A 15,908-nucleotide genomic window follows, 5' to 3' on the forward strand; every position below is an offset into this window, starting at 1 on the left:
CAAACAAGATGGCTCTCACAGACCTGTAACTTCATCTTTAAGAAGCTCTTCTGTCCTCCACCTGTCACCTGTATTGATGGCACCTGTTTCAACTCGTTATCTGTATAAAAAACACCTGTCCACAGCCTCAAACAGTCAGACTCCAAACTCAACCATGGCCAAGACCAAAGAACTGTCGAAGGACACCAGGAAGAAAATTGTAGACTTGCACCAGGCTGGGAAGAGTGAGTCTACAATAGGCAAGCAGGTTGGTGTGAATAAATCAACTGTGGGAGCAATTGTAAGAAAATGGAAGACATACAAGACCATTGATAATCTCCCTCGATCTAGGGCTCCATGCAAGATGTCATCCTGTGGGGTCAAAATGATCATGAGAACGGTGAACAAAAAACCCAGAACTACACGAAGGGACCTATCAATGACCTGCAGAGAGCTGGGACCAAAGTAACAAAGGCTACACACTACGCAGAGAGGGACTCAAATCCTGCAGTGCCAGGCGTGTCCCCCTGCTTAAGCCAGTACATGTCCAGGCCTATCTGAAGTTTGCCAGAGAGCATATGGATGATCCAGAAGAGGATTGGGAGAATATGTGGGCAGATGAAACCAAAATAGAACATTTTGGTAAAAACTCAACTCATCGTGTTTGGAGGAAGAAGAATGTTGAGTTGCATTCCAAGAACACCATATCTACTGTGAAGCATGGGGGTGGAAACATCATGCTTTGGGGATGTTTTTCTGCAAAGGGGACAGGATGACTGATCCGTGTTAAGGGAAGAATGAACGGGGCCATGTATCGTGAGATTTTAAGCCAAAACCTCCTTCCATCAGTGAGAGCATTGAAGATGCAACGTGGCTGGGTCTTCCAGAATGACAATGATCCCAAACACACCGCTTGGGCAACGAAAGAGTGGCTCCGTAAAAAGCATTTCAAGGTCCTGGAGTTGCCAAGCCAATCTCCAGACCTCAACCCCGTAGAAAATTTGTGGAGGGAGTTGAAAGTTTGTGTTGCACCAAAAACATCACTGCTCTAAAGGAGATCTGCACGGAGCAATGGGCCAAAATACCAGCTACAGTGTGTGCAAACCTGGTGAAGACCTACAGGAAACGTTTGACCTCTGTCATTGCCAACAAAGATTATGTTACAAAGAACTGAGTTGAACTTTTTTTATTGACCAAATATTTATTTTCCACCATAATTTACAAATAAATGATTTAAAAATCCTACAATGTGATTTCCTGGATTTTTTTTTTCTCATTTTGTCTCTCATAGTTGAAGTGTACCTATGATGAAAATTACAGACCTCTCTCATCTTTCTAAGTAGGAGAACTTGCACAATCAGGGGCTGACTAAATACTTTTTTGCCCCACTGTGTGTGTATATATATATATATATATATATGACACTGCTGCGATGGCCCTTATGGATGCAAAGTTGCACCTTTATCCATCTTCCATCTCAAAGATAAGCACAACACTACTGTACATGGCAACAACAAGTCTCTATTGCTTACACACCACTCCAGCTGTGCTAGTCTACTCAGTGGCTATTTAAAAGGAGGATAGAATACTGAAGCACTAGAAGCCACAGGTTATCTGTGCAAATCTATCTGTGGCATTTCCACTCCGTCTGTGCGTATGCATCCTAGAAATCCTTGCTGGTGTGTCCAGATTTTGGTTCGTAGCACGAGGCAATCTCCAACAGGTTCTAAGCCATGGCAGTGAAAGTAGAGTAGAAGTCTTTCTTTTCTCTCCTTTGCTCTTGTTGTGGCAGTGTTTGTCTTTATTAAAAGAGCCGGGCCTGTTTCTTAAGCTCGTTCCTCTTCCACAGAGCCAGGCGGTCAAAGTCCTCCATGGTCATGCTGAACACTTGGACAAACTCCTCTGGTGACAGGTGACGCTGTGAGATACAGAGACAAAGACATGATTAATTACTGGTTAGACCTAATCCATTATTTTCAAGTGGACCAGAAAAGCCAAAGATGTGGGCCAAAGATGTGGGTGCCAAACTCAAATTGTGTGGGGGCAACTTGAACACTCAGTGAAGATTCTTCATCATCTAGATCAGTGTAGCAAAAAATGTTTTCAGACTAAGGACCACTTAAAAATAATCTTATAGACCACCTAATTATGCAAATATCCTAAAAGAATATGTCTGCTTACTATTCCAACAGTATATTACTATTAGACTTTGGCGTCAACAGTTTTAGAAATATATGAAGTTAAAATATATTAATTTAAAATGTAATATTTTACCAATATGGCTCCCTAGGGGTTGCTCAGAGTCCACCAAAGGTCCATGGTCCCTCTTTGAGAAAGGCTGATCTTGATAGAATATATCTTAGTTCAAGTCAAACTCAGCTGCACTTCTCATTTAGTATTCAAAACATTTCAGCACCAATCCAAGTTAAATCTTCAGTGTGAAGATGTGATCACAAATCAGGGATGCAATGGAAAGACAGCCATCCTTGTATGGCAGCCAGGTGAAATGTGGGCATTCCCGTAGCCATCAAAAGCTGCTGGGGTCCTCAACACTGAGGCATCTGTGTTTTGAATCATGGCCAGTGTAATGTACAATGTGGCCAAAGTCTACAAGTAGCCAACATTCCCTGATAATGCAATTGATTCTTCTCATCTTAGTTTCCATAAATACCCAAAGATCCTCTGAAGGCATCTAGTACCTAAAACATCTAGGACCTCGTGACCATATAGCATTTCATGTGCCAGAAAAGCACTCAGAGCATGCTGAGAATCCCGTTTTCTTACAAAAAAGCTCCTTGTGTGATGTTGCTATGACAACATTAAACAGCTTACAACTGTACAGCGATTAAAAAGCACTCACCCTCAGCAGGAACACAATGTCTATCCAATCTGCTATCACAGATGAGTGGTATTGTCTTTATTTTTACAGATTTTATGTGACAAATCAGATGACTGTTGACCAAAAAAGTATCACCCTTTACAGCTTCAAGTTCATGGAATGACAAGATTTGTACCATTTGAATGGTTGCCTGGAAAGACACTACAGTTACATCACAGTACTTTCCTGCAAAATTGAAGGATTTTTAACTTAAAGCTTCACAAAAATGGAGTGCTCTGAAAAAAGACACTGGGTGCTGCACTTTTTCTGGAGGCAGCTGCATACACCCACATACACTTCATTCTCATTTAGAGTTCAGAAAAAAGTGATATGGAGACGGGGTTTAGTCATTGCCTTAGATCACAGGTTAGCATCCAATTCTCACAACCATGCAGTAAGACAGGAAGCAGCAGTGCCCTGAAGACTTTAAAAATGTATCTATGGATGTTACTGAATACATAGCTCAGTCTCAAGTTTTCTTTTGTGATACTGTCACGAAATACGTCACATTTTCATAACTGAGTTATTCAGTATTATTAAGTTTCATTCAGTATTATTAACTCTAACCCTAACCATAATGTCAACACCCCCACCCCCCCATGTCATGAGAAATCGCTTTCATGATGCCATCACAAACCTGGTGTGAGATCGGGTGGAATACCCCAAGAATCTTAAGTGGGCTAAGTTGGTTTAGAAAATGAATGGAAGAATGTTACTGAATATGGATAATTAAACTGTGGAATAAATTGTCATCATTCTTTTTTGTAATCACAATATAAGCTGGTATACTGTATTATTCCCAACATGAAGTAAATGAGAGTTAATGACTTCCCCTGGATGGGATGCCAGTCCTTTGTAGGTTAACCAAACCAAATCTGGCATCTATTTACAGGTGGGTGGACTGGGACTGGGATAATGGAGATGAAGTGTCTTCCCAGTGGCGGCGCCAGGAAATTTTTGTGGGGGGGGTAAAAGTTGGGGGGGGCACCACAAAATGCCGTTGAAATGAACAATATATAGTAAATTGCTTTATAAAGACCAAGGTATATGATTTAGTGACCCGTGCTCCTCAAAAATGTGGTATCAATGCACACACACACACACACACACACATCACTTAGAATGATTGCCGAACAACGATATACAGCTTCTGTATATTCTGTGTTGGTGCGTGGCTGCGGTCGTCGTGCTTGATGAATTCCTGTGCAAAAGTAGTTCCCAGATATCAGATTATCTCAGCAAAGGAGAAGTGCTCACTATCACAGATTTAGACTGGTTTGTGAACAATATTTGAGGGAAATGGTGATATTGTGTATGTGGAAAAAGTTTTAGATCTTCGAGTTCATCTCATACAAAATGGGAGCAAAACCAAAAGTGTTGCGTTTATATTTTTGTTGAGTATATGTCAGTTGCTATTCACATTATTGGCAGAATTATTGGGTGGGGCTGAGGGGGGGCTTGGCTCATTATTGAGGGGGTTTAAGTCCCCCCTTGGCGCCGCCACTGGGTCTTCCCAAACAATACAGACAGCTAGTATGACTGAAAATCGAACCCAGGTCCATATTTTGGCCATCCAGCTCTTATCTTGTTGGCCTATCTGTTCAACAAACTTAAAAAAGGTGTAGTATTTGGCACGGTTGTCCCTTTTGGACATAAAATGCATATTGTGTCATGTTTTCTGCCACATAAACAAATACTAAATATAATAAAAACAACTATAAAACATCTCAAAAACCATTATATGGTGCCAGGCCCACCTGTACACGGGTCCAGTTTTAAGGGTTTAAGTAAAAAAAAAAAAAAAAAAAATAAAAAAAAAAAAAAAAAATAAATCTAGAAACAAAATTTATTTACTTATTTATTTTTAAGAGTTTAGTTTTATCAGTGTTTGATAAAGCTTTCTACTGAAGTGCAAGTTGGGTCGAACAATTTGTTTGTTTGTTTCATGTCCCCAAGGATGATTACACTGAAAAAGGAATGAGTTTTTGTGCATCGAAAGATTAATTCACAAAAAAATTACATGCTCTATATAATAATAATAATCATCATCATCATAATATAGTCTTTGCTGTCATTGTACATATATACATACATACGAGGGCTGTCAATAAAGTAAGGGTCCTTTTTATTTTTTTCAAAAACTATATGGATTTCATTCATATGTTTTTACGTCAGACATGCTTGAACCCTCATGCGCATGCGTGAGTTTTTCCACGCCTGTCGGTGACGTCATTCGCCTGTGAGCACTCCTTGTGGGAGGAGTCGTCCAGCCCCTCGTCGGAATTCCTTTGTCTGAGAAGTTGCTGAGAGACTGGCGCGTTGTTTGATCAAAATTTTTTCTAAACATGTGAGACACATCGAAGTGGACACGGTTCGAAAAATTAAGCTGGTTTTCAGTGAAAATTTTAACGGCTGATGAGAGATTTTGAGGTGATTCTGTCGCTTTAAGGACTTCCCACGGTGCGAGACGTCGCTCAGCGCTCTCAGGCAGCGTCATCAGCCTGTTTCAAGCTTAAAACCTCCACATTTCAGGCTCTATTGATCCAGGACGTCGTGAGAGAACAGAGAAGTTTCAGAAGAAGTCGGTTTCAGCATTTTATCCAGATATTCCACTGTTAAAGGAGATTTTTTTAATGAAAGACGTGCGGACGGATCCGCGCGTCGGGACGCAGCCGCGGCACAGGAAAAACACCTCCGTATTGATAACCATTTGTAAAATCCAGGTGGCTTTTGATGGCTTTCAGTGGAGTGAGTATATGAGAAATTGTTTAACAGCTGGACATGTTCCAACTTGTCCTTAAGGCTTCCAACAGAGGTGTTTTTCCTGTGGTGGAGCGTCGTGGCGGCTGCGTCCCGACGCGCGGACCCGTCCGCACGTCTTTCATTAAAAAAATCTCCTTTAACAGTGGAATATCCGGACAAAATGCTGAAACCGACTTCTTCTGAAACGTCTCTGTTCTCTCACGACGTCCTGGATCAATAGAGCCTGAAATGTGGAGGTTTTCAGCTTGAACAGGCTGACGACGGCGGCTGAGAGTGCTGCGCGACATCTCGCACCGTGGGAAGTCCTTAAAGCGACAGTATCACCTCAAAATCTCTCATCAGCCGTTAAAATTTTCACTGAAAACCAGCTTAATTTTTCGAACCGTGTCCACTTCTGTTGGGAAAGTGTCGGTATACGGACCCACAACAGGGGGCGCAAAGGAACGGACAATGGAGTAGGTCAAATAACACACTTTACTGTTGTGAATGTGCACAACAAATACAACAGATTACAACAATAGATCAGAATCAATTCACAAAGGTGTCGTGTGGGCAGGCTCGAAGATAGGAGACACCTGTCCAAAGCAGAACCGGAACCACACGATTTCCTCCGCCACCAGACCCCGGGAATACTGGAGCCGCCAAGTCCCGAATTCCCAGGTGGCCACTGCCTCCGCGTGTCGAACCTGGTACTGCTGGCGAGGAACAAAAACACAATTAAAGGTGGGCGCATTTGCACCCAGTAATCCGCACGGCAGGAAAGCTACCTCCACCTCTCGTTGGAAAAAAGGTCTGTTATCACTCACAAAAATCACAAAAGGTTATTGTCAAGCAGTCAGCTGAGAATATTACCTTCCAGGTAGAACGATATCTTGGCAAAGAGGTGGAGACGTCGTCCTGCTGATGTATCCCTGCTGATTGGTAACAGCTGTTGCAGGTGATGCGTGACAGCTGTCACCCTGGCTGCTCCTGTGAGGCGGCTGCGCCCTCTGGTGCCTGGAGCCCGCACTCCAGGCAGGGCGCCCTCTGGTGGTGGGCCAGCAGTACCTCCTCTTCTGGCGGCCCACACAACAGGACCCCCCCCTCAACGGGCGCCTCCTGGCGCCCGACCAGGCTTGTCCGGGTGGCGGCGGTAGAAATCGGCCAGGAGGGCCGGGTCCAGGATGAAGCTCCTCTTGGTCCCGGGACGGTAGGTGATCCGGAAGTCAAAACGGCCGAAGAACAGTGACCAGCGGGCTTGCCTGGGGTTCAGCCGCTTGGCGGTCCTGATATACTCCAGGTTCCGGTGGTCAGTGAAAACCGTGAATGGCACGGACGTTCCCTCCAACAGATGTCTCCACTCTTCAAGAGCCTCTTTCACCGCAAGGAGTTCTCGATTGCCGACGTCATAGTTCCGTTCGGCCGGGGTCAACCTGCGGGAAAAATAGGCACACGGGTGAAGGACCTTATCGGTCTTCCCGCTCTGGGAAAGCACGGCTCCTATCCCTGAGTCCAAGGCGTCCACTTCAACCACTAACTGGCGACTAGGATCGGGCTGCACCAGAACGGGTGCAGACGAGAAGCGCCGTTTCAACTCCTTGAACACGGCATCGCAACGATCCGACCAGGTGAAGGGGACTTTTGGTGAGGTCAGGGCTGTCAGGGGGCTAACTACCTGACTGTAGCCCTTAATGAACCTCCTGTAGAAATTTGCAAAGCCGAGGAACTGTTGCAGCTTCCTACGGCTAGTAGGTTGGGGCCAGTCTCTCACCGCCGCAACCTTGGCCGGATCAGGAGCGACGGAGTTGGGGGAGATGATAAACCCCAGGAAGGACAAAGATGTGCGGTGAAACTCACACTTCTCGCCCTTCACAAACAGCCGGTTCTCCAACAACCGCTGCAGGACCTGACGTACATGCCGGACATGAGTCTCAGGATCCGGAGAAAAGATGAGTATATCGTCTAGATATACGAAGACGAATCGGTGCAGGAAATCCCGCAAGACATCATTAACCAATGCTTGGAACGTCGCGGGGGCGTTTGTGAGGCCGAACGGCATGACCAGGTACTCAAAGTGACCTAATCGGGTGTTGAATGCCGTCTTCCATTCGTCTCCCTTCCGGATCCGAACCAGGTGATACGCATTTCTAAGATCCAGCTTAGTAAAGATTTTGGCTCCATGCAGGGGGGTGAACACGGAATCTAATAATGGCAACGGGTATCGGTTGCGAACCGTAATCTCATTCAGCCCCCTGTAATCAATACATGGACGAAGTCCGCCATCTTTCTTGCCCACAAAAAAGAAACCTGCCCCCATCGGGGAGGTGGAGTTCCGGATCAGCTCGGCAGCTAATGAGTCCCGGATGTAGGTCTCCATTGATTCGCGCTCAGGTCGTGAGAGGTTGTACAGCCTGCTGGACGGGAACTCAGCGCCTGGAACCAAATCAATGGCACAATCGTACGGACGGTGCGGGGAAAGGGTGAGTGCCAGATCCTTGCTGAAGACATCAGCAAGATCGTGGTACTCAACCGGCACTGCCGTCAGATTGGGAGGGACTTTGACCTCCTCCTTAGCCTGGAAACCGGGAGGAACCGAGGATCCTAAACACACCCGATGGCAGGTTTCGCTCCACTGAACCACCACCCCAGACGGCCAATCGATCCGGGGATTGTGCTTTAACATCCATGGGATGCCCAAAATCACGCGGGAGGTAGAAGAAGTTACAAAAAACTCAATCTCCTCCCGGTGGTTTCCAGACACCACCAGAGTTACTGGTTGTGTCTTGTGTGTGAGTAAAGGGAGGAGGGTGCCATCTAGTGCCCGCACCTGCAATGGCGAAGGAAGCGCCACCAGAGGGAGCCCTACCTCCTTTGCCCATCTGCTGTCTAGCAGATTCCCTTCTGACCCCGTGTCCACCAGTGCTCGGGCTTGAAGGGTTAAATCCCCGCTCAGGATTGTGACTGGGAGTCGTGTGGCAATTTGTGTGTGTCTCACTTGAATGTCTTGACCCCCCCTTAGCCCAGTCTCTAAGGGTGAGTGTTGACGTTTTGGCCGTTTGGGGCAGTCTCTCTGTGTGTGCTCTGTTGAGCTGCAGAGAAAACACTCTCCACGGATCAGCCTCCCCATTTTGGCCCTGTGTGTTTCCCTAACAACGTCACCAGGGGGAGCTGTTGCCCCACAAAGCGCTGCGGCTGTGGAGCGTGGGGAGGGCGGCCCCTTTTCGAACCCGGAAGGGAGAGGGGCGGCGCGTATCCGGTCATGTCCTTCGCCTCGCTCCCGACGGCGTTCCTCTAACCGATTGTCTAATCGTATAACGAGATCAATAAGCCCGTCTAAATCCCGTGGTTCATCCTTGGCCACCAGGAGCTCCTTCAGGACCAACGACAGTCCGTTTACGAAGGCGGCACGGAGGGCAGTGTTATTCCAGCCGGACCTCGCAGCCGCGATGCGGAAGTCGACTGCATAAACAGCTGCGCTCCGGCGCCCCTGTCTCATTGACAGCAGCACGGCTGAAGCGGTCTCTCCTCTATTTGGGTGATCGAACACTGTTCTGAACTCCCTCACAAACCCATCATATATCAGAAGGAGCCGTGAATTTTGCTCCCAAAGCGCTGTAGCCCAAGCGCGTGCCTTGCCGCGAAGCAGATTAATGACATAAGCTATCTTACTAGCATCAGTCGCGTACATGACGGGACGTTGTGCGAAGACGAGCGAACACTGCATAAGAAAGTCCGCACACGTCTCCACACAACCTCCGTATGGCTCTGGAGGGCTTATGTATGCTTCCGGGGAAGGTGGGAGGGGTCGTTGAATGACCTGTGGAATGTCACTGTTACGCACAGTGTCGACAGGAGGGAGAGCCGCAGCAGCGCCCTGAGGGCGCGCTTCCACCTGCGCGGCGAGAGCCTCCACCCTGTGGTTAAGGAGGACGTTCTGCTCGGTCATTAAATCCAACCGAGCCGTGAAAGCGGTGAGGATCCGCTGCAACTCACCGATCATTCCTCCTGCGGACGCCTGTGCACCCTGTTCTTCCATTGGCCGTTCAACAGCCGGTTGACGCCCCTCGGGATCCATGACGCTGGCCGAGATATCCTGTTGGGAAAGTGTCGGTACACGGACCCACAACAGGGGGCGCAAAGGAACGGACAATGGAGTAGGTCAAATAACACACTTTACTGTTGTGAATGTGCACAACAAATACAACAGATTACAACAATAGATCAGAATCAATTCACAAAGGTGTCGTGTGGGCAGGCTCGAAGATAGGAGACACCTGTCCAAAGCAGAACCGGAACCACACGATTTCCTCCGCCACCAGACCCCGGGAATACTGGAGCCGCCAAGTCCCGAATTCCCAGGTGGCCACTGCCTCCGCGTGTTGGACCTGGTACTGCTGGCGAGGAACAAAAACACAATTAAAGGTGGGCGCGTTTGCACGGCAGGAAAGCTACCTCCACCTCTCGTTGGAAAAAAGGTCTGTTATCACTCACAAAAATCACAAAAGGTTATTGTCAAGCAGTCAGCTGAGAATATTACCTTCCAGGTAGAACGATATCTCGGCAAAGAGGTGGAGACGTCGTCCTGCTGATGTATCCCTGCTGATTGGTAACAACTGTTGCAGGTGATGCGTGACAGCTGTCACCCTGGCTGCTCCTGTGAGGCGGCTGCGCCCTCTGGTGCCTGGAGCCCACGCTCCAGGCAGGGCGCCCTCTGGTGGTGGGCCAGCAGTACCTCCTCTTCTGGCGGCCCACACAACAACTTCGATGTGTCTCACAGGTTTAGAAACAATTTTGATCAAACAACGCGCCAGTCTCTCAGCAACTTCTCAGACAAAGGAATTCCGACGAGGGGCTGGACGACTCCTCCCATAAGGAGTGCTCACAGGCGAATGACGTCACCGACAGGCGTGGAAAAACTCACGCATGCGCACGAGGGTTCAAGCATGTCTGACGTAAAAACATATGAATGAAATCCATATAGTTTTTGAAAAAAATAAAAAGGACCGTTACTTTATTGACAGCCCTCGTACAATGAAATTTGTCCTCTGCATTTAACCCATCCTAAATCCGGTTGTTAAGCACTGACGTAACGCATCCAGGTCCAAAGACCTCCAAGTTTACAATTAAAGTTACATCTCTTTGATCCTTTTAAGGATCTACAGTTTAAGTTTAGTTTGTGTTTACATTGTTCACAAACCTCCGTCCCTCCCTTCTCCACCTCCACCTCCGTTAACCGCATTCGTCTGGTTCTATGGTCAGAACACTTAATAAAACTTTTTTTTTCTTTTACTTTACATATTTTATTATGCACAGGTAAAAGATACATGTCTGTTTGTTAACAAAAAATAATTTATTAAAATAAACAGGCCGTTAAAGTGCAAACTTCACTTTCTCCCCGAACGACATGAACAGGAAGCGATCGCAGCTCGCAGCAACTCCCATTGAAAATAATGGAGAAACAACCTGAGTGTCTGACATTTTTACACAAAAGAAACGCAGTAACAACGTCTAAAAACCCAGTTAATATATCCAGGAGAGTTTTAGGCACAATATACAAAGAGCTTTATGTTGCGATGTTAATGCTGTTGTCCGTGTGCAGCGGTGTAAGTGCAGCCTGATCAGATCGTCTCAGTGCAGTTCTCAATGTTAATGACAGCGCGCCTTTTTTGTTTGGAGCCGGAAGTTGAAAATCACATGATGCGTTACGTCACACTTAACAAGTGGATACAGTTAGACACAATCCAACCACTAGGAGCAGTGGGCAGCTGCTCCTAGTGGTTACACCAGCATCTCTGTAACTGGATGCTGGATGCAGAAACAGGGATGTTGCTGCATCCCTGGATGCCAACTGCAGCATCCCCTGCAGTTGCAGTTGGCATCCAGGGACCAACTCCAGGTCCCTGAGCCATTAGGTTCAGAACCCTGTTTATCCTAACAACATAGCTGTGACATACCTCCAGTCTGGCTCGGTCTACATCTTTTGGCAGCCTGTTCCGCCCCCTGGTGGTGACAATAAGAGCTTCATAGGGGTAAATCTGAAAGGGTAAAATAGTCATTTAACATATATTACATAAATGCAACCACCTTTGTATTGTTAATATATGTATGTATCCAAATTGTGTGATTTTTTTTTTCTTTTTCTTCTCTTCTTACCTTGTATTCTGCAGAGGGCGGGTGGGGGCACACACACAGAGAAAAATGTCCAAATTAATGTATTCCCTTAAATGGAGAGAAAGTGTGTTATAATTGCACTTATACCTCTGCTTCCCCAGTTGACGTCACTGCTGGTGTCATATTGGTAGTGGTAACAATCAGCACTCTGAGGCTGCACGTGGACACAGACACTTAAATTCCAACGGGCAGTCGAATCCAACTTTTTTTTTCCAACATTTAATACAACTTTTAAAAATCCTGACATTTTATATTATTTATAGTTTGAGTTTATAAGCCTGTTGATTAAAAACAGGCAAACATGTCATGTCTTGTCCTCACCCTCTGAATGCCGTTGCGTCTGTATCCGGGCAGCGAGGCTGATTTACAAGCAAAATCTACAACACAGAAACATCCCCTCAGTCAATCAGGCCATGTTACAAACTATAATTTCAAAAAGGTTTTAACAGTGTGTGAAATGCAACTAAAACAACAATAAAAAGTCACAATTCCAAAAAGAAATACAGTACTGTGTGTACCTTGACTGAAAAAAACTGAATTCAATCACAGTTTTGGTTGAAATGAAAGGGATTGGGTAAAGTCGGGTTCAGGAGCATGCACTAATGCTATGCACTGCTGCATCCACTACACACAGAGAAATACTTTGTGTCCTGGGTCGCAACCACCCAGGCAGACTGCCAGTCCATCCCTAGCTCCTGAAAGTGTCCACCTGTCTGTCACAGCCAGATGAGACGTAGGAGTCCCCTTTGCCTATTCCAGTTGCTCTGGTTCTCGATGCAGGGCACCGACATACTGGGTCACCGCTAAAGAAATTTACCACATGGCCAAAATGACACAACTATTGTTCCCTCATCATCATGTAACTGCTTGCTTGAAACAAAGTCATTCCAACAGTAGCCAAGGATCCTCTGAAAAGACCAAGTACCAAACGCATCCATCCTCTTCAGGTCAACGGACAACATCCAGTTTTCACAACCATAGTAAGACAGGAAACAGCAGGACTCAAAAGACATACATAGACCTTTGTTCTCCTGAAAAGACATCAGCATCACCAAACACCTCCAAGATTGACACTTTAGCAAATATCAATCAATCAATTTTATTTATATAGCACCAAATCACAACAAACAGTTGCCCCAAGGCGCTTTATATTGTAAGGCAAAGCCATACAATAATTACGTAAAAACCCCAACGGTCAAACGACCCCCTGTGAGCAAGCACTTGGCGACAGTGGGAAGGAAAAACTCCCTTTTAACAGGAAGAAACCTCCAGCAGAACCAGGCTCAGGGAGGGGCAGTCTTCTGCTGGGACTGGTTGGGGCTGAGGGAGAGAACCAGGAAAAAGACATGCTGTGGAGGGGAGCAGAGATCAATCACTAATGATTAAATGCAGAGTGGTGCATACAGAGCAAAAAGAGAAAGAAACACTCAGTGCATCATGGGAACCCCCCAGCAGTCTAAGTCTATAGCAGCATAACTAAGGGATGGTTCAGGGTCACCTGATCCAGCCCTAACTATAAGCTTTAGCAAAAAGGAAAGTTTTAAGCCTAATCTTAAAAGTAGAGAGGGTGTCTGTCTCCCTGATCCGAATTGGGAGCTGGTTCCACAGGAGAGGAGCCTGAAAGCTGAAGGCTCTGCCCCCCATTCTACTCTTACAAACCCTAGGAACTACAAGTAAGTCTGCAGTCTGAGAGCGAAGCGCTCTATTGGGGTGATATGGTACTATGAGGTCCCTAAGATAAGATGGGACCTGATTATTCAAAACCTTATAAGTAAGAAGAAGAATTTTAAATTCTATTCTAGAATTAACAGGAAGCCAATGAAGAGAGGCCAATATGGGTGAGATATGCTCTCTCCTTCTAGTCCCCGTTAGTACTCTAGCTGCAGCATTTTGAATTAACTGAAGGCTTTTCAGGGAACTTTTAGGACAACCTGATAATAATGAATTACAATAGTCCAGTCTAGAGGAAATAAATGCATGAATTAGTTTTTCAGCATCACTCTGAGACAAGACCTTTCTAATTTCAGAGATATTGCGTAAATGCAAAAAAGCAGTCCTACATATTTGTTTAATATGCGCTTTGAATGACATATCCTGATCAAAAATGACTCCAAGATTTCTCACAGTATTACTAGAGGTCAGGGTAATGCCATCCAGAGTAAGGATCTGGTTAGACACCATGTTTCTAAGATTTGTGGGGCCAAGTACAATAACTTCAGTTTTATGTGAGTTTAAAAGCAGGAAATTAGAGGTCATCCATGACTTTATTTTTGTAAGACAATCCTGCAGTTTAGCTAATTGGTGTGTGTCCTCTGGCTTCATGGATAGATAAAGCTGGGTATCATCTGCGTAACAATGAAAATTTAAGCAATGCCGTCTAATAATACTGCCTAAGGGAAGCATGTATAAAGTGAATAAAATTGGTCCTAGCACAGAACCTTGTGGAACTCCATAATTAACCTTAGTATGTGAAGAAGATTCCCCATTTACATGAACAAATTGTAATCTATTAGATAAATATGATTCAAACCACCGCAGCGCAGTCCCTTTAATACCTATGGCATGCTCTAATCTCTGTAATAAAATTTTATGGTCAACAGTATCAAAAGCAGCACTGAGGTCTAACAGAACAAGCACAGAGATGAGTCCACTGTCTGAGGCCATAAGAAGATCATTTGTAACCTTCACTAATGCTGTTTCTGTACTATGATGAATTCTAAAACCTGACTGAAACTCTTCAAATAGACCATTCCTCTGCAGATGATCAGTTAGCTGTTTTACAACTACGCTTTCAAGAATTTTTGAGAGAAAAGGAAGGTTGGAGATTGGCCTATAATTAGCTAAGATAGCTGGGTCAAGTGATGGCTTTTTAAGTAATGGTTTAATTACTGCCACCTTAAAAGCCTGTGGTACATAGCCAACTAATAAAGATAGATTGATCATATTTAAGATCGAAGCATTAAATAATGGTAGGGCTTCCTTGAGCAGCCTGGTAGGAATGGGGTCTAATAGACATGTTGATGGTTTGGATGAAGTAACTAATGAAAATAACTCAGACAGAACAATCTGAGAGAAAGAGTCTAACCAAATACCGGCATCACTGAAAGCAGCCAAGATAACGATATGTCTTTGGGATGGTTATGAGTAATTTTTTCTCTAATAGTTAAAATTTTATTAGCAAAGAAAGTCATGAAGTCATTACTAGTTAAAGTTAAAGGAATACTCGGCTCAATAGAGCTCTGACTCTTTGTCAGCCTGGCTACAGCCTGGCTACAGTGCTCAAAAGAAACCTGGGGTTGTTCTTATTTTCTTCAATTAGTGATGAGTAGTAAGATGTCCTAGCTTTACGGAGGGCTTTTTTATAGAGCAACAGACTCTTTTTCCAGGCTAAGTGAAGATCTTCTAAATTAGTGAGACGACATTTCCTATCCAACTTACGGGTTATCTGCTTTAAGCTGCGAGTTTGTGAGTTATACCACAGAGTCAGGCACTTCTGATTTAAAGCTCTCTTTTTCAGAGGAGCTACAGCATCCAAAGTTGTCTTCAATGAGGATGTAAAACTACTGACAAGATACTCTATCTCACTTACAGAGACAAGATCTAAGATATGATTAAAGTGGTGGGTGGACTCATTTACATTTTGAGCAAAGCCAATCAAGTCTAATAATAGATTAAATGCAGTGTTGAGGCTGTCATTCTCAGCATCTGTGTGTATGTTAAAATCGCCCACTATAATTATCTTATCTGAGCTAAGCACTAAGTCAGACAAAAGGTCTGAAAATTCACAGAGAAACTCACAGTAACGACCAGGTGGACGATAGATAATAACAAATAGAGATACACATCTAATGGCTGAGTTCAGGAAGTTACCAACAGCCTGGATCTTGGCCTTAATTGAGGACCATCACTAAACCAGACACTTCAACTCCTTACTCACCTTGTCAAGTGCTGCAGTCAGGGTAACCGCTGATACCACAAAGGTCACAGTGTCAGCCGTGAAGACAAGGTCAGTAGAGCACCTGAGCTAATGGGCTCCACAACCCTACCCAAGACCCAGTCCATACCCCCACTCTGCACAGCACTCATAGTACCCATGTATTGGGCAGTTACAATGTCCATGAATTTACCGTGGATGCCC

At 45.1% G+C, this 15,908-nt stretch overlaps 1 protein-coding gene across 1 annotated transcript in view; it reads right to left on the reverse strand.

The window, feature by feature from the left end:
• Positions 1-1,402: 1,402 nt before the first annotated feature.
• ablim3 (actin binding LIM protein family, member 3) overlaps positions 1,403-15,908 on the reverse strand; it is a 228,124-nt gene continuing 213,618 nt past the window's right edge. Inside the window, exons 19-23 of the mRNA XM_034181319.1 lie at positions 12,092-12,147; positions 11,858-11,924; positions 11,753-11,760; positions 11,554-11,634; positions 1,403-1,897 (exon numbers count right to left, since the gene is read on the reverse strand). Of these exons, the coding sequence (XP_034037210.1) occupies positions 1,784-1,897; positions 11,554-11,634; positions 11,753-11,760; positions 11,858-11,924; positions 12,092-12,147 (326 nt within the window). The 3' untranslated portion in view covers positions 1,403-1,783. The remainder of the gene's footprint in view (positions 1,898-11,553; positions 11,635-11,752; positions 11,761-11,857; positions 11,925-12,091; positions 12,148-15,908) is intronic.

This window comes from Thalassophryne amazonica, chromosome 11 (genome assembly GCF_902500255.1).
Source record: "Thalassophryne amazonica chromosome 11, fThaAma1.1, whole genome shotgun sequence".
Lineage (NCBI taxonomy): Eukaryota > Metazoa > Chordata > Actinopteri > Batrachoidiformes > Batrachoididae > Thalassophryne > Thalassophryne amazonica.